A 22,926-nucleotide genomic window follows, 5' to 3' on the forward strand; every position below is an offset into this window, starting at 1 on the left:
TGCTGCTCTCTGTGAGCGGGAAAGCGTCGGCCTGGCTGCTGTCAGGAAACGGAGCTGTGGCCGGCTCTGGATTGGTCAGCCGCACGCCGGGATGAGTAAAACTCTCGGCCTAAGTGCTCGTTTATCGACCGCGTTTCCGCTCCGAGCGTCTCCTGCTGGCCTTTGTCTCTTGTTGTGTTTTGTGGTTCTCGACCTCTCCGCCATGTTATTAGAAGCGTTCGTGTGTACGCTCGCAGTGTTCTCCACTGCAGTTTAACTTCATTTGTCCGAACATATGCTCCTGCCCAGATGGTTTCCATGTTCTTTTCGTTTTGTGTCTTTTCTATTCTTGGCGTTGATTTCTGGTTCGTGATCGCCTCTCTCTCCTCCGTCTTCACTTGGCTCGATTTACCTTCGAAAGGATCCTGTGATCATCAGCCTCTGTTTTCTCTGGACTTTCAGGCCTCTTCGTGTTGCTGAGCCTCTCTGTGACGATCAGCTGTGGTCCTGCTAACGTTCACGTCTCCTTTGATTGCATGTTGTGGGTTCAGAGAACCATTACCAAATCTAAATGCCACAGTTCAAATCCCCTTCATACGGTTTACCTGCTCAAATGATGAAGAAATAACAAAAGCAATGAAGCCCACCTGTGCAGGTTTTTGGGATGCTGCCCAGCTTTCTTTTGTGTAATGCCCTCAAATTAAAGCGGATAATCTGCACTGTGAGCCCACGTATCTGTATCTGTAACTTAAATATATTTTTAGCAGTTTTACTCTGATGACCTTCCAGAGATGGGATTTGTGTCTGGCTGGAATCGATCCAGCGGCCTTTTGCTTTCCAAGAAGGTGTGTTAGCCGCTGGCAAAATATTATTTTTTTAATATTGTACATAATTGTAATAAAGATCTGTTAGTGATACCAGGTGCATCTAACCTTCCCCATGGTAGAATTAATCCATCACAGTGACCTTGGGCTATGAACAGATTACTGAGCAGGGTCAGAGGACCTCTGGACTACAACAGTGGTCCCCAACCTTTTTTGCGCCACGGACCGGTTTATGCCTGACAATATTTTCACGGACCGGCCTTTAAGGTGTCGCGGATAAATACAACAACATAAAACTAGTATCGGTACCGAAAAAAAGAAGATTTATTCATAACACACGTGAAAAGACCAAGGAAAACCGAGTTAATGATAAAAATAATAACAAAATAACGCTGAAAACCGATTTAAAAACCCTGAAAACCATACATTTCACACCTGAGCCTCAACTCTCGCGGCCCAGTACCAAACGACTCACGGACCGAGGCCCGGGGGTTGGGGACCGCTGGACTACAGCAAGGGGTCCTGTAGAGTCTGTGCTGGAGACGGCAGGTAGTTTGGAGCTTAAGTGGACTTGAGTCCATTGAGTGGATGAAGCTTCTCCTGATAATGTTCGTCATCTCTTCATTCCTTGTAAGCAGACAATGTCGTCCACTCGATACTGAATCCAGCTGGATCCACATTAGTTTGTTTTCTTTAAACTTTTCCTTTCGATGCATTTGAGATGAAAAAGAATGAAAAAGCTCGGCTAAAATGTTCATGTAGAACTTTGAGAATCCTGCAGTTAAACATAATCAGGTAATAATCACAGAACCGGTTTGTGAGGTGGAGGCAAACCTGTGGTGTTGAAAATTTCTCCTGGAAGTTTAACGTAAACGAGCTGAGGTGTGATTGGTGCTAACGACGTGTGAGTTGCGGTCACTCGAGGGTTAACGAGGCCATCTGCTCTCCGGATTAACAGATTACGCTCACGCTTGGCTCATCCTGACCAGAGAGACTCCCGATCAGCTGTTCTGGGATCAGCTGCTGGTAATCCTGCAGGTGATGTGGCGGTGAGGCTGTAGGTGGGTTAACTGACTGCCGTGCAGCAGGAAGCTCTGACCGCCTGTCTCACATGTCCCACCTGAGACTGCGGCCGGTCGCTGGTGCAGAGTGAATGGGTGACTGGGACCAGCTGTGCGGAGTGGCAGCATGCTGGGCTGGGTGGGAATGCTGATCAACAAGAGCTGGCTGGACCGACAGCGCTACGTCCAGCCTTCAGAGAGAAGAGCTCGCTGTGGACCGGAGGCTGTTAGAGAGGGAGGCTGTCGGCTGATTGGTGGAGTGCTGCAGGTGAGACGGGACGGGAGACCGACGGGCTGTGATGTCGAGGTCTGAACTGAGAATGCTAATGTAAGCAACTTAGCTTAAGGCCTCAGGATGTTACCTAAACGAGTCAGCCAGGTGTGTGTTCGTCGTGTGTCGCCATCGCTGATATTTCCAGGAAGGATTCACTCAAAGACGTTTCCTGCTCGGCTCTGTGGAAGTTGACAGGTGTGTTTCTGCTTTAGTGGTCATGACCCACTACACGTGCTCATTAGTCTTTTCTGGTGTTCATCCTGTACTGACGTCCGGATCGGCTGCTGTCCGGCAAAGATGAAGTAAACTGACGTCACATCTGCTGTTGTTAGCCACCTTTTCTGCTCGTCGTGCAGATTCTCGATTCTTGTCACTGCAGCTGGATCGAAGACACGAGTGCACGGTTGTCGGTTTTTACTGCAATTCAGTGATCATTAAAGAAGTTCGGAGATTCACAGATCAGTGTTTCAACAGTTTGAAAAGATGAGACTTTGTGGAAAACTCCCTGCAATTTCTGTACTTCCTGTTTCTGATGAATCCTCATCCTATATCAGCACTGATATAGATTTTGTCTGAGTGGCGACACCTACTGTTCAGGAGAATACTGCAGCTGTAACAGCAAGCATAAATGGAGGTGGCTGTGCGATGGCGGCAGGTTTAGTCAGACCTTCAGTATTGGGTTAGTTTGGTTACTTTGGAGTTTTCCACAACTTTTCAGTGGTTGGTGCCACTTGTGAGCCCAAATACGCCACGAGTCACGCCACGCTGATGAAGACTCAGGTGGGAGGCGATTGGTGACACAATGAGTCTCCACCTGTTGTTACAACCAGGTACTACAGCCAACCGGCAACTGCCATCTGTTTGGCTCTCACACATAAACAGACGATTAAAGTCCGCCTACCTGCTGCCGTTTCTTGAAACGTCTGGTTTTAATCCCAAAAAGTTGATTCTGTTCATCTGGACGTAGCGTTTCAGAAACGTTTCGTCACTCATCCAAGTGACTTCTTCAGATTCAGTTTCACAGTTTTGAGATTTCCTTGCCTGCATGGTTGCTCCTGCATCAAGACGTCTGGTTTTAACGTGTGTAATATTAAATAATATTTGATATCAGCTAATATTTGCAAAGTTGTTTCACATAAACGTTCGTATCTACTAAAGCAGGAATGATGGAGCGTTTGATGGAGAGGCTCTGATGGTGAAGTGGCAACTAAAGCGCTTAACATGTCAGGAAACAATGTGTGAGAAACGTTATGTGAAAGTGTTTGGCTCCTAACCTGTTGGGTCAAACAAAAGGGGGTGGGGCTTATCTCAACCAGCCACCAGAGGGCGCTGTAATGCAATCCATCCATCAAGAATAAACTTCAGCAGCAGAAGCTGCTCTTTTTATCTTCACATCTTCTTGTTTTTAACCTTTGTTTGTCCCTCTGTGCTTCCAGCCGGTCCAGCGGTCCAGCGCTCTGGTCAACCCGGCGGTCATGTTCGGCACACGAAAGACCTGGGACCTCGGCCACGCCCCCTGCCTGCAGGATCTCTGGAAGAAAGACCTCTCATTGGATGGTGAGTCAGCCGCCTACCTCAGGAAAGAAACAGCAGCGTGGCTGCATATTTTCTGTGTGTGTGGAGGAGAGGTGAGTCATACCTGTGTGTATGAATGAAGCTCGGCGGTCAGAGGAATCCTGGGACTGTCAGTGGGGGGGACAGGTGAGCTGAAACCGTCACGTTTGCTTTATTGACTGCTGCTCGCTGTGTTTTTCTCAGCTGCTCGTTTCTCAGCGCAAGTCCCCGGAGAGCCGGATCAGGTTAACAAACACTGCAGCTATTGTCTCTCCTGTTCACTCGTCAGACTTTCATTCTGCCCCCTCAGCCACAGCCGTGTGTTTAAAGAGGCTCAGGGCTCCAGGTTTGTTTGAATGAGGGTTTAGGCGATTACAGGAAAGGGCAAACCTGCAGTTATTTTCATAATGTCGGTAAAACTTGTGTCTGAAACTTCAAGTTTCAGTTTATTGTGAGTGAAACCGGGCGAGCAGGTGGAAAAAGCTGAGGTAAGCTGCTTCACATTCCTGCTGCATAAAAACTTAAATGTCCTCTGGATTAAAATTAATATCAGCTTAAAACTTTTCATTCTACCTGCTCGCAAGTTTCATCATGTCCTTGGCACTGCTGCAAGAAAGTTTGGTGAATGACTTTTGAGTCATTGTTGAACTGCTTAAAATAAAAGAAGATGCGTGTGTGTGTGTGTGTGTGTCTCTCTATAGATAGATAGATAGATATAAAAAAATATTAGGGGTGCAACGATACTCGTATCGATATTGAACCGTTCGATACAGTGCTTTCGGTTCGGTACGCATATGTATCGAACAATACAACATTTTTAATTTACTTTATCAACTTTCCTTCTGACGATGCTGTCTGTGTTGAGCGCTCAGTGGATCTGCGCTCGACAGTGCAGCCTAGGCGGAGTAGTTGAACGCAGATTCACTGAGCGTAGGGCAAGCTAGCGAGACAGAAGTTAAGCTGTCGTTGCAACATGGCAAATTGAACCTCCCCCACCCTCATTCAGATCTGGCCTTTGGAACTATTTTGGTCTTCATGTGACGTATGACCCTGAAGGTAAGCGCGTCATGGACAAAAGTAAAACAGTATGTTGGATGTGCCACGCAATGCTCAGTTACATTGGTGGGAGCTAGTGCGTTAGCGCAGTTTGCTCGTTAACGTGTTACCGTCCAGCCCCACACACGGGGCGATCCGCGGTAGCTCGTTAACGGAGATTTGCCGCGTTGTGGCGTTAACGTCATTTCAGATTAACGCTGACAGCACTAGTGGGAACACAACGAATATGACTGCACATTTACTCCGACAGCATCCTAGTGCAAAGACAAGTGGAAGCAGACAAAAACAACAAGCACGCATGCTTCAAACTTTACCCGAGTCATTTAGACAGCCATTAGCACAGGATTCTCCTTATGGGGACCTGATATGTTTAATATGCTGCTGAGAATATAGCCCAGAAGAAGCGTATAGTATAGCTTTTATTTTGGAAAGAGCCATTTCTCTGTAGTAAACTCTCTTTTCCAAAGATGAGGGATTTCTCGATCAGATTAATTTTTTTATTACGTTGTTGTTTCAGCAACATTAAATTTAAAAACTGTACTTTTGAGTTAAAATATATATTCATAATTTTAATAAATGACAAATTAAAAAGGCATGAACATTTTTTGTATCGAAAAAATATCGAACCGTGACACCAAAGTATCGAACTGAACGAACCGTGAATTTTGTGCATCGTTGCACCCCTTTATTTATTTATTTATTTATTTATTTATATCTATATATATATATATATATATATATATTTCCTGCACTCTGCTGAATTTTTATGCACCGTTTTGATTTGTATCCCCGCTGAGTTGACACATCCAGGCGCTTCATTCGTCTGTCGTCTCCTGTTTGTGATTTCCTGACTTGAGTGTAATGAGTTGATCATTTGCTCTGATATCGGGGCGATTTTCAGTCTTTTGTTCGGGGAAGCTCAAATGAAGAAATATTCTGCACACAGCATACGTCACATATTTTAGGACGTGTATATCTGAGCTCATTGAGACTGAGAACCAGGAGCTCAGGTAGCATTTACTGAAGGTTGATTGGCAAACGAGCAGCAACACTTTAGACGCCACTTCTTTTAAATTAGAGTTTTCTGTTTCATGGTTTGTGCAGTGCTTTCACTTTTAAAACTTTGAGAATCTTCATAAATTACTTTGGTGTCTGGGTTCTCCCTTAGAGATGTTACTGCTACAGTTCAGTTGGTTGTTCTGAACGGGATGCTTCACGAGTGCCTCCTAGATGAGGTGTTTAACTGGCAGGAGACCTCAGGGCAGATCTATATCTTGGTTGGTCTGGGAACGCTTCAGTGTCCCTGCTGGAAAGCTGGAGGAGGAGGTGGCTGAGGGGAGGCAGGTCTGGGCATCTCTGCCCCTGAAAGTGTAAAAATGGATGGATGGATTTCTGTTGTTAGTTTTTAAGGCTGGCTATGAAGACAGGGGAGGTATCATGTAAAGCACATCATACTTTTTTGGGGAGGGGGGCATTTTTACTTTAACGAGTCAGCAACTTCACCTTTTGTCATCTATTGAAAGATAAACCTGCAGTTTTTTCTCTCTCTGAAAGTCCCACCCAGGGAAAGGAATCTCCTGGTGATGAAACTCTCTCCCTGGAGTTTCATTTGGACTGTGGGTTCCTCCTGTGGTGGAAATGCAGGTTGTCTGTTGCCAAACAACAAAGGCTTTAAACAAAGTGGTGATGAGCCGCCGTCTGTGAAATTCAGGGTGGATACTGACGTGGATTTGGTTACTGTGCAATGTCCTCTTCAAGGTCTCCATTAAAACTCTTTTGATTATTTAGCCAGAACAAAACTGGTCAGTGGGATCTTCTTTGCTGAAACGCTTTATAGAGGCTGAGGGATATTGAGGTGAAGGCAGTGACGCTGCAGTATTTCCCTGTCAAACTGGGTCATACTCAAAATCGCAACCAAGTGATGAAATATGAAAGTGTAACTGGAGGCTGGAGGAATGCGGACTGTCAGACCTGTAATTGCTAACACGTCAGCAGCGTGTTGGACCTGTGAGCTGAGGTTTCAGCATTTTTTTTTTCCTTCCATGTGTAAACATTTACTGTGATGCAGGAAAAGCAAACGCGCAGTACTTCTGTGTAATCCTGTTTTCTAATCCGTCATTATTTGGTTTAAAGCAGGTTTTCTGCTCAGTTTGAGTCCACGATGCAGCTCTGAATGTTAAACTTGGACAAGAAAACACTAAAACAATGTCTGAAGGTCGGTGAACAGCTGACTGGCTGATTTAAACTGCTTTATTGGCCCTTTGTTCACCTGGAGCAAAAGCACAAATAAGAAAAACAATTCAAACAAAATCAGGGAAAAGAGACGAATAGCTCGAGACTTTAGTTCCTGTTGTTTTGTATTGTAATATTGGGCGTCACACTGACCGTCAGTGCCCAATTTTGCAATAAAGTAATACACAGTTTCACAGCACACTTGTTTTCATGTCTGCCAGCTGGAGTCATGTGAGTGATGGGTGCCACTATATTGTCAGATGGAGGCGGTTTGAACATTGCTTTGCTTTGCAGTGAGCTCCTGTAGCTTACAACAATAGTTTCCCCTGACAGTCTTTTTTTTCTTTTAGCGGTATTCTGTTTTACTTCCTCACAAACAACGTTTGGTTAACACACCACGGGCCTATTGTACGAGGTGTTGCAGAATAAGCGGCTCTTTTTTGTGTCTTTCATTAAATAAGCGGCACATAACTTAGTCGTTTAACTCAACCGTCTGTGTGAAATTCTCATCCCTGAGGAGCGGCCAAGTCAAGGTGTGACTAAGGGTTCTCACAAAGATGGAAAAACGGGTTTGTGTGTATATTTGTGTACCTGTTTAAACATATTTGTGGGGACCAACAGTCCTGTCCTCACAAGTTTTAAGGCATTTTTGAGACTCAAAATGTGGTTTTACTTTCAGGGTTACACTAGGTTATGGTTAGGTTACGGCTGAGGGTTAGTGTTAGGCATTTGTTTTTGAGGGTTAGGGTTAGGAAAGCATTCTCCCCATTAGATGTCCTCACTAAGGTATGAAAACGTGTGTGTGTGTGTGTGTGTGTGTGTGTGTGTGTGTGTGTGTGTGTGTGTGTGTGTGTGTGTACACTCTGATTTGCTCGACAGAGAGCGGATTGTTCTCAGGTTGATAAGATTTGAGGCCTCACACACTTAAAGTAACTTGTGGCGACGTACACACACACACACACACACACACCTGTGAGCAGGTTAATGTGTCAGTGGCTGTTATCAGTAGTTATCTGGTTGGACTGGTTTCCATGGAGCTGCAGGTTTACTCAGGAGGAGAACGGGAGCTGAGAGAGAGGAGCTCAGCTTGTTTCTCGCTGTGACCTCAATAATCACTGATCACTTACAATCTGCTTATAGATTACCTTACACCCACTCAGAAGGTGCTTTCTTCTGAGCTTATCAAGGTGGGACCATAGTTTAATTTCACAATGAGGTTTTAACACGTGAACTTTAACAATCGAGCCATTGTTAGACTTTTCCAAGTTCAGTCGGAGTATCCGTGTCTTCTTCTTTTGGAAGATGCACTTTTAATTTTAACTTTAAAAACAGTTCATTACTAAATGGAAATGATGCTGAGTAACACGTGACGTCGCATAACTAAGCTGTGTCTCCCGCGTCTCCGCAGCGAGCTCAGTGGACTTCCTGATGAGTGATGGTGAAGACGACGGCTCCTTCCTTTCTCTGCCAAGCACCGCCTTCTCGCAGCGCCCCTCTCTGACCGCCGAGCTCAGTGAAACGAGCGCGACCAGCCAGCAGCTGATTATCCAGGTAAACGACCAGCACAGACAATCGACTAATCAGGAGACTTAAAAGTCTTAAAAGTTAACGGCCGTAAAAGTATAAACTGAGGCTCGACTGAGCGCGCTCACTTCATGCTGCACGGCGGCATGTCTGCAGCGACGGCGCTGACTCGCAGCTGACATCAGCATAAAGTGACAATGTTCAGTTGACCGAGCCTCTGTCTGTTAGAGAGCGTCAGCAGTCACATCTCGTCACATCTGTGACACGACTGCTGACGCTCTCTGAGTGTTGTTGCTCCGTCAGGTGACGTTGGCGACACGCAAACGTTTGCAACAGACTGACGAATGAGGCCCAGACTATAAAAGATGTTCACTTTTATTCTTTGTCTTCCACCTGTCAGATTTCTGGTTTTCCTCGTTTATTGTCCATCCATAATTTCCTCCATTTTTGTTTTTCATGCCCTCTTCATCTGCAGAGGGTCACCTGGTCGTGCTGGTGGACTCCTGCCAACGTAAAAACCTTCACTGTCCTTGTTGCTCACTGTAGATTCTTCTTCTTTTGTATTTTTCTGTAGCGTTTCCCTTTTTGTCTCTGACAGGAAGAGGTCGTAGTGACCGTGTAGACGTTGTTGTGAGCTTCTAGAATCAGTTGCACAGCCTGGACAACTGTTGCCGCTGATTGATTTGTGCTTCTCATGTGTTTTCAGACCCTACAGGACAAAGTTTGCGAGTTTCAGGCTCGACTTCACTCTGAAGAAGTAGCCCGCCACCTGCTGGTCCAGCAGCTGCAGCAAAGTGTCAAAGAGAAGACGGGTGGAGGCGTTAAGACGCTACAGGAGGAGCAGACGTCAGAGACGCCCAACGGTCAGTGTTTGTAGAAAGACAATTCCATTCGATGCGACTGATCTTTCATTTTATTCCAAGATGGCAGGCCCTGCAGTCCTCTGCAGTGACGTAAACGCGTCTGTGTGTTTGTAGGTGTGAGGGTGGTGCAGCCCAGTGACCCTGCGGATCGTCTCAGCTGTCCAGAGGAAGAGCAGCTCGTTACTCGGCTGCGCACACAGGTACGTCTGCAGGAAACCCGCCGATCAAACAAGGCAGGCCTGACACTTCCCACAATGCTTTAGGGGGACACAAACATACGATATCAGCTAGCTTGTAGTCGGTGAGTAACACGACGGTCTGCAACTCTGATATTTGTTTAGAAGCTCCTGTTTGCAGGATTTAGTGGTGTTACAGACAGCTGTTAGTGAATCTGCTGCAATACTGAACAAATGAATATGAACATGAATATTCAGGCGAAGGATCTTTAAGTTCTAATAGTTTATTCTGATCAGCGATGAGATTATTCTCAGGACAAATTTGTTACATCAACAAAACGAAGATGCCGATCCGATCTGCAGCTTCATGCTCAGCGACACGTCACGGTACAAACGGAAAGATCCCAACTATCGAATCCGTGTCGTGACATTCAGCAGAAAGCTGATCCGAATGCGATCTGCAGCTGAGCCTGCGCGTTTTGAAATGGACATGTTTAACTGAGACGTGCAAGATATAAAAACAGGGTTAAAAGTTTGTTTTTTACCTTTTAATGATGTTCTTTGACATCTGCAGGTGGAGGAGCTGGAGGAGAAGCTGTTGGATCAGACCCAGGAGGTGGAGAGACTTCGCTCTGAACTGGTGAGACCCTGCTGGACCATATTCCTCAAAAACGCACGCGCGCGTCTTTATGTCTGTGTGGGGACACTTGCATGCTATAGTCCTAGGACCCACATCTTAAACTTTAACCTGACTCAAAACCTGAAGCTCGTCTGAAGGTTGTTCCAAAACGAGGGCTGGATGCAGTTTCCCTGTTGCTCCTGTTTGACAAAAACGACTCATTTTCAGTAAAATGTCCCAGTTTTGCAACAAAAGTGTTTGACTTTATGCAACAACATCCTGACTTTGGAAAAAAGGTTCCTGCTTTGCAGAACAAATGTCCTCATTGTCCAGCCAGGGAAAGTGAGACAGCACTCGGTCATGTGGTCATGATGTTATCGATTAATGGGAAATTTCCCCTCCTGATTTATTTATTTATTTATTTTAAAACTCTCCAAGATTCAGGAGACTGTTTACTTCATACGTCTCAGTAAATGGAAGTGGAGCTTAATGAGAGAAACACTTTCCTAATAAAACGACTCAATAAGTGGTCAGCTTTAGAAGGTCGGGTTTCACGTACAGGAAAAATGTTTTTCACTTGTTTTAAATCATTTTTATTGATTGCCAGGTTGATGCGTCCCTCCTGGGCAAACATCAAACAAACGTCCTACTACACAGCACCAGTTTCATTTTGCCCAAAAACAGTGGCCACAAACACACGGCTTTATTTTTCACATTTTTACATCATTTCAAATTTTGCCAGGAGGCTGGGCCGGCCTTTGTGAGGACCCTAATGTGCAGCTGTGTTAAATGTTGGTACACTCTGATTGACAGACATTAAGGTGTTTGTGTGTCTTTGTGTCCTTTAGGGGGCGACAGACCTGGAGAAGCAGCTGGAGCTGCTGGTGGTGGAGAATGAGCGTCTGAAGCAGGAGCTGAAGTCATGCAGGAGCTCAAAGCTTCAGAAGCTCGATGCTGCTGCAGAGACCTGCAGCTGCAGCCACTGCCCCCACAGCCAGGTAACGTGCATGTGCGTGGGCTCACTCAGCAGCCTGCTCCAGGTGTGCTGACGAGTTTAAACTCCTCGCTGTGTGCTGCAGGATGCGGAGGCCCTGCAGAGGGAGGTGTCCCGCTGGGAGACCCAGGCCCGGCAGAGGGAGCGACGGCTAGCTGAGCTGGAGAGAGAGCTGCTGGAGAAAAGCTCCAGGACGGAGGCCCTCCAACGGCAGCTGGACGACTCCACCCGGCAGCTGGACGACAGCCGCAGGCAGCTGGAGGAGTCGAGGCGGAGGCAGGGGGAGGCTGAGCAGAAACTCACCCTCCGGCTGCAGGAGTGCGAGGAGGAGCTCGCCAGACAGGCAGCGACACCCCCCAGAGTCAAAGTGAGGATGCTGGTCAGGTTGAAGCAGATTAGATTCATGCCCTCAGTTTTTCAGGAGTTCCATTAGATCTGAAGTAGCTGAGTAACTCTACCATGAGAATGAAGCATCGTCTTGGGTGGAAACTAAATCTAATCGGCTCTAATTGTTTGGTGTTCCTCAGTATGTGACGCAGACGGTGGAGGTGGAGTCGGCGGACTCTCAGAAAGCTGTGGCCGAGTTGCAGGTGAAGAACAACGCCCTGCAGGAGCAGCTTTCTGCGCAGAGGCAGCTGCTGCGAGAGCTCGAGACGCAGCTGCACGAGTCGCAGAGGACCTGCGCTCAGCTCAGGACGCAGGTAAGTTCACCTGCAGTCGCACGTCAGCTCGTCCGGTTACCGTAGAGGCTCCAGAAGTGCTGCATGACCCAACCTGCAGAAGCCAGCTTTGCCTTTTCCTCCTCGTCTTCCTCTTTAATGTCACCGGCAGCTCGATGAACGTGAAGGAGACGAGCTGGAGAGGAGTTACGAGCAGAAGTCTGTTTTTGTTCAGTGCTTTTCTAACTATGAAATTCCCATAAATACATGATGTTGGGTCAGAATAAATCATTTTGATGTGAGCCAGACGTTTTCTTCACCTGTGGTGTGGCGAGGCAGGTGATGAGGTTCTCCTATGAGCAGACCTCAGATCAGCCAGTTTCCAGGTTAACCCCTACGCTTCACCTTTTCCTCTCCGCATGCATCCGGTTGCAGCTCCTTGCAGATCGAGGCCGTCTGTGCGGCCTCCTGTCCAAGGCCGTCGGCCGGCGCAACAGCGAGGTGGTTCGCAGGTTATCGAAGGTTGGCCACCCAGTCCTTTTCCCCGCCTACCCCGTGACATCATTAATGTTCAGAGAACAGAGGTCGCAGTGAGCGACCGCCCCTGACCGAGAGCGCCGGCACTGAAGCTGCCAGATAAACCAGACACGTCACCCACTGACGCCATCGTTTGTTACGATGCAAAGACACGATACACAAGTTTTATTAAAAAATGATTACATGAGGGCAAAACGGCTGTGCAACGATGTGATGGCAGAAATAAAGATCTTGTTTAATTGGATAAAAATTTAAATATGAAGACAAAGTGTGTGTGTGTGTGTGTGTGTGTGTGTGTGTCAGCTTATGAGAGTTTCTAAAATTGGTGGTTTGAACTGGTTTAACTGGGACGCTTCAGAGCCTCAGACCCTGTGTGATCACCCAGTGTGTGATTTTTTTTTTTTTTTTAAACCATCCCAGTAACTGTCCCAGTGCTCCCTGGTTATTGCAGGCTGTGTTCACATTAAAATACAAAGCTTTTTATTTTGGTTGTTCTAGTTTAGCATAAAGAAAGCGTTAGCCCAGCTCCAGGTAACAACCAACCTGGCGAGCAGCTGCTGGATGTTTAATTTAGTTTTTAAAATTGTGGAAACACATTAGAACCGTTAGTCATCAGTGTGAAGAAGCCTTCCTGTATGTTCCTGTTCCACCTGTGTGATCAGATTTACCTGTGTGATACACCTGTGTGTTCTCCTGTGACACTAGCTTTTGTGTTAGCTTTGACAGCGTGTAAAAAATATTTACTAACTGCTGCTTAGCTAACCGATGCTAGCTGATGTTTGCTGGTAATCCTGAAGGTTTTTTTCTCCTCGCTGCATTTGAAGCGTTTCAAATGTTTCCTTGTTCTTGTTAGCTTTGTGATCAGGTGTGTCTGGCATAGCTGATGTAATGTTATTCTGAATATAACTTTAATTAAACATGAAAACAGTCTGCTAATGGAAGTTATCCTCTAAGAAATTCCATGTTTGAAATGTAAAATTAAATTCTTGAGAGTTCTTGTGAATCCAATAATTTTAGCTGTAAATGTGAAATTATATTTAAAATTTGAGTTTCCAAGTAACATCAATAAGTCATTTTAGTCCAATCCTAATTAAAGATGCCTACAGTTTATTTTTCACTAGCAAAAACATTTTTCATTTCTTATTAGTGAAACTGTAGATCTGTAATTAATGTATTTATATTTTGAAATAACTGTGATGTAATTTGGCCTTTTTTGTAATTTATGTTGATATTATCTGCAGCTTAATTCTTATTGGTCAAAATGTCATTAATTAGTATCAACATTTCACATAATGTTTAAGGTTATGGAAACAAGTCAAACTTGAATCGGGGATATTTAAAAGTTTTCTGTGAGGCTCGTCGTACAGATGAACGCAAAGGCAGAAACTTGATGATGTGCTCGGGTGTGTATTCTGACACTGGCCTCCACCTGTGTGCATCCGCCCTCCAGATCCTGGTCTATGAAGGAGAGATGGAGCGAGCTCAGGGTCAGCTGGAGGCGGAGATGCAGAACCTGGAGGAGGAGAAGAACCGTGTCATCGAGGAGGCGTTCATCCGAGCCGAGAGCGAGATGAAGGCCGTCCACGAGAACCTCGCAGGTCAGACGCAGTTTCCTGTTGGTCTGAACCGCAGACTGTGTATATGGGCTCGGTGACCATTCCCATGTTGCATGTATCCATCAGAGACGCAGGTATCCTGTGTTCTTGGTAACATCCAAATAAAATCACTCAGACATCTTGGAGAGTCTGTTAGTACAGTAACCTCACAGCAGCCATATTACTGGTCACCTGAAGATATTAAAAATGCTCCAACAGCACAAACATGGTCCAGTTCAGGGACTCTGGTTAGTTGAGGTGAAGTCAGCAGAAAGCTGAGAGGCCACACCCCTAATAATGCAAATTTTAATGCAGGCGACTTACCAGGCATTATACAGGAGGAAATCATCTGCAGAGACCGAACAGTTTGTGTATCCGGCTGTAAACACGTTTATTTCTGCTGCAAAGTTTTAACTTGGAAGTCTATGGGGACCGACTCACTGCTGCCTCTGCTGGATTTTGGAGGAACTGCAGGTCTTGATGCTTCCTCGTTAGCTTCATTTGTTGTTGTTGTTTACAGGTGTGCGTATGAACCTGCTGAGCCTGCAGCCGGCCCTCAGGACTCTCACCTCGGACTACAACTGTCTGAAGAGGCAGGTACAGGACTTCCCCTTCATGCTGGACAAAGCAATCACGGAGGCCAAGCAGGAGGTGAGTCAGAGCCCCGCCGTCATGGTTACGCTGAGAGATGGGTCGAGTCAAGACACCCTTTAAATGGGGATAAAAAAAACCTATAAGTGTTAATTCATACAAATGATTTTGCAGTCATTTTATAAATATAAAGTGTGTGTGTGTGTGTGTGTGTGTGTGTGTGTGTGTGTGTGTGTGTGTGTGTCAGATCTGCCAGGTGATCAGTGAGGTGAGCAGCACCAACCAGGAGCTGCTGCGTAAATACAAGCGAGAGATGAACCTGAGGAAGAAATGCCACAACGAGCTGGTTCGACTCAAAGGTCTGAAACAAGCTTCGTGTTTTCTGTCCGACGTCTTTGTGCATTTAAAACGTTTCATAGCTCCTGCTCTCACCTGCTCGCTCACACACCTGATCACAGATTTTAATACTTTAGTAAAACAGAAATCTTCTATTAAAGATCTTTAAAGAAGCACATATTAGTCTGCAACATGGAGCATATAGCTGCATTTTATTTTGAAGGAGGTGAGAACCTGCTTTTCCTTGTTTCCTGTCATGTCTTACTGACGAGCTCATACCAAAAACTTAAGCATCAGGCTACTCCAAACATCAAACACAGGTACAGAGGGGCAGCCAATCAGAATAAAGTTGGCATAAAGAGGGCGGAGCTCTAAATCGGCTTGTTTCAGATGGAAAATGAACTCCGCGGAGGATAAAGGATTATTTTGAGCCATGATTCATGCAAAGCTGCTCTGGTAGAGACCGATAATCTCACCTGGCAGATGTTTGAGCACCTGTGCAGATGCAGGAAATGATCTCGTCTGTTTGGTCAGAACAAAATGTTCTAAATTCACCGTGCTGCTGTGTTTGGTCTCCAAGGTAACATCCGTGTGTTCTGTCGCGTCCGGCCGGTCAGTCAGGAGGAGCAGGACTCCGCCGATGCCAAAACCATGCTGAGCTTCGACTCGGACGACGACGCCATCCTCTACCTCTCTAACAAGGGCAAGGTCATGACCTTTGAGCTGGATAAAGTCTTCCCCCCTCACGCCACGCAGGAAGAGGTGAGCGTCCTCGGAACGTTTAGATTGTTGAACTTCAAAATAATGAAGCCTGAAACGACCTCCAGGTCAGAGGCTCGTCTTGTGAGCAGATACCCCATCGGTCATGATTTTTGTGGTCATTGTGAATAAAGGTGTGCGTCTCATCTGCTGGTCTCTCTCTGATTGGCTCATCAGGTGTTTCAGGAGGTTCAGGCTCTGATCACTTCCTGTATTGACGGCTATAACGTCTGCATCTTCGCCTACGGGCAGACCGGCTCCGGGAAAACCTACACCATGGAGGTAGGACGGGGCTTTTCACATTTATCCGCTCAGAAAAGCTCAGTTTTTGCTCCAATAACAAGACACAAATTCAAATGTAAGTAAAATTTAATCGAGAGGTCGCTGAATACACCTGTAAACTCCGCCTCCTCTGCCTGTGGACCTTCAGGGTGTCGCTGATAACCCCGGCATTAACCAGCGTGCTCTGCGGCTGCTGTTCTCCGAGGTATCGGAAAAAGCTCCAGACTGGGACTATAAGATCACCGTCAGCATGGTGGAAATCTACAACGAGACGCTGCGGTGAGGAAAGAGCTGTCCCGTCTGAGGGCCTCTGACCCTGTAGACTGATGATGGCTTCATTTACATGTAAACTACAGTGTTTGTGTTTACAGCGATGAGGAAACATGAGGATGTGTTTCAGGGTTTGAAGTGTGGAGGTCTGTTATCGCAGGTTTTACTCCCGCCTCCTCGTATGGGAGCAGCTGCAGAGCAGTTATGTAAAGCTGAATCACGTAAAATCTGTTCGTCTCCATCTGTCCAGCTGTTGTGTAACAAAACATCTGTGCAAAGAGTCAGAGCTCAACATCTGGTGAAAGGTTTTCTTGGCAGAAACATTCAGAGCTCTGAAGGTCAGATTAAACTCAGATTATCAGACTGAACAAAACGAAACAGATAGAAAAACGCAGAAATGGGAGAAAGGCTTCACGAGCTGCAGTTGGTGAAAGGTTAAAGGTTTGTTTCATGGTTCAAATTACGGATCTCTTCAGACCCCTGAGGGCCCCTGAGTTCTGTTTTAATCAGCCTTCGTTGTTGCACTCAAGCCCTGAGTCGAAACCTGCAGGCACTCAAACGCCTCTGTTGCGTTCAGGGACCTGCTCGGGGAGAATCCGTCTGACAAGCTCGACATAAAGATGAATCCCGACGGCAGCGGCCAACTCTACGTCCCCGGACTGACCGAGATCACCGTGCAGAGTCCCGAGGACATCAACAAGGTGAGGACTTCCTGCTTGTCCTTTAGTGTAACATGCCTGATGATCATTTGCCCTCCTGTGATGATGGATGACGGCTTGTGTTTGTTTTGCAGCAAAACCAAATGTAAAAAAACAAACAAACAAAAAACAACAATCAACTTTTGTGGATTTTTTTTTGGTTTTTTTACTGTTTGCAAACATGTGGATCTAAAATTCATCTTGAGCAGGAATGATGTGTTTAGCTCCCAGCGGCTCATGGTTAGTCTGTTTACCTGTCTGCAGGTGTTTGAGTTGGGTCACGTCAACAGAGCGACAGCCTGCACCAACCTGAACGAGCACAGCTCGCGGTCACACGCTCTGCTCATCATCACGGTGTCTGGATTCAACACAGCCACTGGCAACCGCACGCTAGGTACACACACACACACGTACGTACGTTTGTTAAGGTGTCTGTGTGAGGACTTGTGTTAATGCACAGTATTACCAGGACACCAAACCATCAAACAGCCCTTAAAAGGTACCAGAGTGTGGATCAGATCAGCTGTCTCCTTTTTCTAAAAAGAAAAACCTGACTTACCAAATATTTCATCTTTCAAAGGCCTCTTTTTACAAAAAATCATTTCCACATAAACTTTACTCTTCCTGTCCCAAAAATGTCTTATTTCAAAGATTATCTTTACAACATAGCTGTATTCCCCAAAACTTTCAATAAGGGGTCCAGATTTCATCAGTTTGCCCTCTGAAGAAACATCCTGGTTAGATTCAATGACTTTCCATGTGGTGCTCACTCTGCTGTGCTCCGGTTTAGGGAAGCTGAACCTCGTGGACCTGGCGGGCTCGGAGCGGATCGGTAAGTCGGGGGCGGAGGGCAGTCGGCTCAGAGAAGCTCAGTGCATCAACAAATCCCTGTCGGCGCTTGGCGATGTCATCAACGCGCTGCGGAGCAAACACTCCCACGTCCCGTTCAGAAACTCGCGCCTCACGTACCTGCTGCAGGACTCGCTGAGCGGAGACAGCAAGACCCTGATGATGGTGCAGGTGAGTCCAGGAGCTGGCCAATAAAAGCAGCAACCTGAACAACCCCACAGGGCTTTGATGAAGGTGACGACTTCCTGTTTATCATCATCAGGTCTCTCCGTTGCCCAGCAACATGAGCGAGTCGGTCTGCTCGCTGAAGTTCGCTCAGAGGGTTCGCAGCGTCGAGCTGAGCTCCTCGTCCTCCAGGAAACACGAGAACTCGTCCACGTCATCCTCGCCCACCCACGACAGCGTTGAGGTAAAGACGTGTTTCTTCTTCTTTGGTTTATTCACGATCAGCTGTTGAATAAGGGCGGGGTTAACGGTGTGATGTAGGGTAGAAATAATTGGTTTTATGAGACAATTAACAAAAGTTACCTTTGACCTCTCTCTAGCTGGACTCCCCCCCGGTGACCCCGGTCCCTCTCCCCATCTCTCGGGCCAGCAGCGCCGGCTCCACCCTCTCCTCCGCCTCAAGAACTCCCAGCAGCTCCCGCAGGAGGTCCCAGTCACAGCTCTCCACAGGTACACTGCGCTCAGAGGTCACATGATTAATTGGGATTGTTGCTAATAAAATGATTTCAGCTGTAAGCTGTTGTAGTTTTAGCAGCAGCTCAGCTCTGTGAGGACGGCTGCTTCCCGTCACCTGATTAAACTGAACCCTGCTTCTTCCTGAAGTCCCCCAGAGCAGCTTTGCATGATTCAGAGTTTAAAATAATCCTTATTTGTCTTACACTGAGCCTTGGTGCAGCTCATCCCCTTCTGCCTGAAGAAGGCTGTTTAGCCCCTCCCCCTTTGAGCCAACTTTCTACTGATTGGCTCTATTTTTTTATTTTTTTTATTTTTATTTTTTTACTGATGGTTTGAAAAACAAAAGCAAGTGGGTGGAGCTTCTGTCTGAGATGACCATATGAGGATATCTTCTTTATGACATCACACAGTGCCAAGAGTAGAAAAAATGTTTTGTTGTAACACTGAGCAACCTTCATGCCATTTTTCTGCAGTGCATTGTGGGAAATGTAGGGCGCTGGTGCCTGAGCAGGGGAACAGCGGCAGCGTAAATAATAATAATGATGATAACTCCTGAACATCGCAGGTCTGAGCTGTAAGAGTGGAGGAGGAATTTTCCAGGAACGCCCGCTGTCAGTCTGTCCTCCTCCTTCTTCTTCTGTGTCCTCATTCTGTGGTCTGATTGGTTGGTTTGCAGACAGACAGGTAGACAGAGCCAGCCCATTGGTGGGGGACGGTGGGCAGGTAGGTGGGGGTGTATTCTGATTGGTGGACAGCTTGGCATGGAAGCTCTCAGCATGGCATGGTGCCCCCTCCCCCTGTCTCCTCCACCATCCATCTAATGCTCCTCACCTCTAACCACAGAGTGTGTGTGTGTGTGCGTGTGTGGGTGCATGTGCGTGCGTGTGTGTGCATGTGCGTGCGTATGGGTGTGTGTGTGTGTGTGTGTGCGTGTGGGTGCGTATGGGTGCGTCGCCTGTTCGGCTGCTGGAGTCTTGTATTATCACTCATCGGCTTCTTTTGGAATTCAAGTCACCAGAAATTTACACGTGTGAGGTTTCATCTCATCCCAGGACAGAGAGGTGCAGGACGAGTTGGATAAATTAAAGATGAGAAATGATTCTTACATTAACATCTGGGAATAATAAAGAAGATAAACGATGAAGGCACTGAGTGCAAAAGCAGCTTAAACCTGCATCCTTTCTGATGACCTGCAGGGGGCGACTCCTCAGTTTGAAAAAGAAGTGCTTTGAAAATATGATTTATATTCCAGGTAAATACTTTCCTGGTGAGTTTATGGCCTCGGTTGCTCCTTTCAGGTCTTATCAGGTGTTTAATTTTTAAAATAAAGTTGTCTTTAGTGTCCAGAAGGACGGACGATAAACCCCATGTGATGATCTCCAGTTTCAGTCAGGTCTGGTTACAAAAAGCCATTATGGAGACGTAAAAGCACTCAGAGGCTTCGGAAACAGCTGGAAGGTTTGTTTTGTTTTATAAAGCATTTAGTCCTTAATGGAGCGAGGCCAGCAGTGTGATCCAGTCTCTAATCCTGCTCCTCTCTGTGCTGCTCTCAGATGAAACTGATAAAAACACCTGCAGCTTTTTTTTTAATTTACTCATATTTCTGAATCTGCAGCAGCTTAAACCAAACGAGCCGCCTCTCTGTCTCTGTTACGGTCTCGTGACTTCCGACTGTTGGTGGGTGTTTGAGTGCGCTGGTGTCCGGATAAATCCCGTCCCTCCCCCTCGCTGCTCTGTGGCCTGGCTGAGCGTCCTCGCTGATGAGCAGAGGATTGTGGGATTGCTTCCTTCCTTCCATGTCTGCACTGATAAATCTGAAAACACTGTTTGTGTCAGTTTGATAGGAACACTTCTGGTTGTTGCTCGTTCACACTGCAGTCAGGCTCAGTCTGAGGTTTCAGCCTCTGTAGATCATCTCGACTGACTCCTGCTGTTTTTTCTGGGACCACTTTTGACAGAAATGCTCGGTGAGAGGTCGTATTGATTACCAGAAGCTAATTGAACAAATGTGACATGAAGACTTGTTTCCTGTATTAGCAGCGACCCGATGACTGTGGAGTAAAATCCTCCATGTTTCTGTGTTTTTGGTTAGAACAGGAACTGTTATCATGACGTTCTTGAACCATGACTGTAAAAAGCATGAAATTGGCCAGATTTAACTCTTTAACTTTAATTGTATGTTTCATGTAGAAGTTGGAGGAAGCCAGTGTGCTGAGCAAAGATCACGTCTGTCTGTGTTCAAACGCAGATGTGATCTTTGCTCAGGACGCACAACTTATCTTTAAAAAACACACCTGAATGATTCTTTGACTCTTTGACTTGAAGATTTCTGTGGTGGAGATGGAGACTCTGCTCTGAGCACCAGTAATAATTCTCATCTAAAAAGTTTCCAGACTAAATTCCTGGGTAAAAACTGGGAGGTGGTTTAAAAAAATGTCAGCAGTACACAAGAGAAATATTTAAACCCAGTGCAGTTTGTTTTCTTCTGAGCAGAGGTTAGTAAGGGCAGCACAGGTGTCTGTTTTATTTGTGGTCCATGCAGAGGCGTTAGTGGACAGTCTGCAGGAGCTTCAAAGTGTAAGAACTTTGTGATCAGCTCTAGAAAGGAGCGAAATGAAGAGAAACAACATGTTTTCACATTTATTGTCAGTAGTGTGGACATGGTGAGTTAAAGGGTCACATGACTGCTGGCTGACGCTCTCGTTTCTCTGCAGGACGACTGAAGCTGACGGCTTGACGGACGCCGTCGCTGCAGGACGGGCTGCGGGGTGTCAGCCAGCACCCTGAGGCCTCTGCCGCCTCCCTGCTGCCCTTCCTGGATTTATTTCCTCCTTAGCCAACAACAGGAGCGGCAAAAGCGATCAAAGACCGATGGAAACTTTACAGGACAAGACGGTCTTAAATCTGGACAGACTGTTATGAGATGATGGCCAAACGTCTGGACTGCTGTGACGTCTGATATGAGCTGACAGGACTCGCGCTCCTCCGTCGGGACTCAAAAAAATCCTTATTAACCCTGAAATCAGTATCTGCTCTCCAATCAGTATTTCTCATTGTTTCTTTGTTGCACTTTAAACTTTTAGATCATTTTCTAACCCAAACGTGGCTGATGATGTGCATAGATGCATAATGTGTTTGTATATTTATGTTTGACATGCTATAATTTTTTTCTTTTGGAGGATGCGGGCACATGAATTTTTCCGTTTTTGTTTTTTTTGTGATCCAAATTTAATTTTTTTTTGTCTTGAATATTTTTTGTCTTCAACTGTTTTTAATCTTTTTTTCTCTGCACCGTGTTTGATGGAGGATTTTGAGGCTGAAACCTTAAAGTGTACTTTTTTTTTTCTTTTTTTTTTTCTTCACGTGTGTTGTGTTCCCATCTGTAGTTTCTGGAGGCTTTCCTCCTTTATCCAATCAGGGTACTCCACTGATCCTAAGCTGTCCAATAGGACGTGAGCAATACAAGGAAATCTGTACGTTGATTCTCAGTCTTCTGCTCCTGTGGACGTTCCTTTTATTTCAAACTTCCTTCAGCTTGAAGAACAAAAAGACTCGAATCGTATCTAAACTCATTTCTTCTCTGTGCGCTTCTGCTGTCATCTCTTCACCTGTTTGGAGAAAACAAACCTCCAGGAAACCACTGGTGACCTTTGACCTGGGACAGAACACGTGTAGCTGTTGACTTGGTGCGAAGTGGACTGTTAGCTGTAGCTGTAGTAAACGGGAATGCTTAGAAACGCGATGAGCTGCTGTGTGTTGACCTGATGATCAAACTCTGCTTGCTGTTTGTTTTGTTTTGTAATTACTTTTTAATAAACGCTCCAGAACAAACGCACACGTCGGCATCGTGTGGACACAAATATTTAAAAGAGCAATAAAAAGGAGTATTTGACACACCATCACTGTAGATTTGAAAATGACATGACCAAGATGTGAGTTGAGTTAATCTAAAGGGCGTTAATAAAATGACTGAATTAACCACTTTTTTTTTTCCCCCTAGCACCACTTTCAGAATCAAATAACTGGACAAACTGAGCTGAGTTTGTGGATTAAACCTCATTTCCTGTCTTTGCCTCCAATGTTCCCACACAGCTTAAATCACATTTAAGGATCGCATCAGTCAGGATGGCTTCAGACAAAAGGTGAATGATCATTTCTACCTGCAGTAATTGGCTCCAACTCGATGTCACCTGTTGTTGACACCTGTTCAGTTCCTCAGGCTGGCGGAATAGGAGAAGGTGGGCTGCAAAGCGGCTTGCAGGTGCAGAGATTTGTTTAGGATGTGTAGATTTGCCAGGGCCGTCAGAGTTTGGCTGGACTGGATTAATTAACTTTGAGGTGCTTCAGGACATTTCAGCTCTCACCCAAAAGACTTTCACTCCTAACCACTAACGGGGAGTCCCACGTATTTGACCCCTACTGGGGTTGTCCCCTTGGAGCTGGTCCTGGGAGTTTTCATATGACTCATTATAGACACGTGGAGTAAGGTGCGAGTCTGGTTTGATTGAGGAAT

General features: G+C 46.0%; 1 protein-coding gene across 10 annotated transcripts in view; it reads left to right on the forward strand.

Moving 5' to 3' along the window:
* The window catches only part of kifc3 (kinesin family member C3), a 43,835-nt gene extending 21,520 nt beyond the window's left edge, over positions 1–22,315 (forward strand). For 4 of the 10 annotated variants that reach the window (XM_084926609.1, XM_084926541.1, XM_084926601.1 and 1 more), the window contains exons 2-21: positions 3,575–3,695; positions 8,389–8,531; positions 9,211–9,367; positions 9,482–9,567; positions 10,118–10,183; positions 11,011–11,160; positions 11,242–11,523; positions 11,684–11,857; positions 13,803–13,950; positions 14,468–14,598; positions 14,786–14,897; positions 15,455–15,636; positions 15,811–15,915; positions 16,064–16,194; positions 16,763–16,886; positions 17,148–17,277; positions 17,674–17,903; positions 17,995–18,141; positions 18,278–18,407; positions 18,979–22,315. In XM_084926609.1, the coding sequence (XP_084782735.1) occupies positions 3,614–3,695; positions 8,389–8,531; positions 9,211–9,367; positions 9,482–9,567; positions 10,118–10,183; positions 11,011–11,160; positions 11,242–11,523; positions 11,684–11,857; positions 13,803–13,950; positions 14,468–14,598; positions 14,786–14,897; positions 15,455–15,636; positions 15,811–15,915; positions 16,064–16,194; positions 16,763–16,886; positions 17,148–17,277; positions 17,674–17,903; positions 17,995–18,141; positions 18,278–18,407; positions 18,979–19,157 (2,889 nt within the window). In that variant the 5' untranslated portion in view covers positions 3,575–3,613 and the 3' untranslated portion in view covers positions 19,158–22,315. Of the gene's footprint in view, positions 1–1,947; positions 2,133–3,574; positions 3,696–8,388; positions 8,532–9,210; positions 9,368–9,481; positions 9,568–10,117; positions 10,184–11,010; positions 11,161–11,241; positions 11,524–11,683; positions 11,858–12,250; positions 12,338–13,802; positions 13,951–14,467; positions 14,599–14,785; positions 14,898–15,454; positions 15,637–15,810; positions 15,916–16,063; positions 16,195–16,762; positions 16,887–17,147; positions 17,278–17,673; positions 17,904–17,994; positions 18,142–18,277; positions 18,408–18,978 lie in introns of those variants that run through there. The other 6 variants (XM_084926618.1, XM_084926551.1, XM_084926575.1 and 3 more) reach the window with 6 other exon arrangements.
* Positions 22,316–22,926: the final 611 nt, after the last annotated feature.

The sequence above is a fragment of the Perissodus microlepis genome, chromosome 1 (assembly GCF_051167445.1).
Source record: "Perissodus microlepis isolate ML-2025 ecotype Zambia chromosome 1, ASM5116744v1, whole genome shotgun sequence".
Classification (NCBI taxonomy): Eukaryota; Metazoa; Chordata; class Actinopteri; order Cichliformes; family Cichlidae; genus Perissodus; species Perissodus microlepis.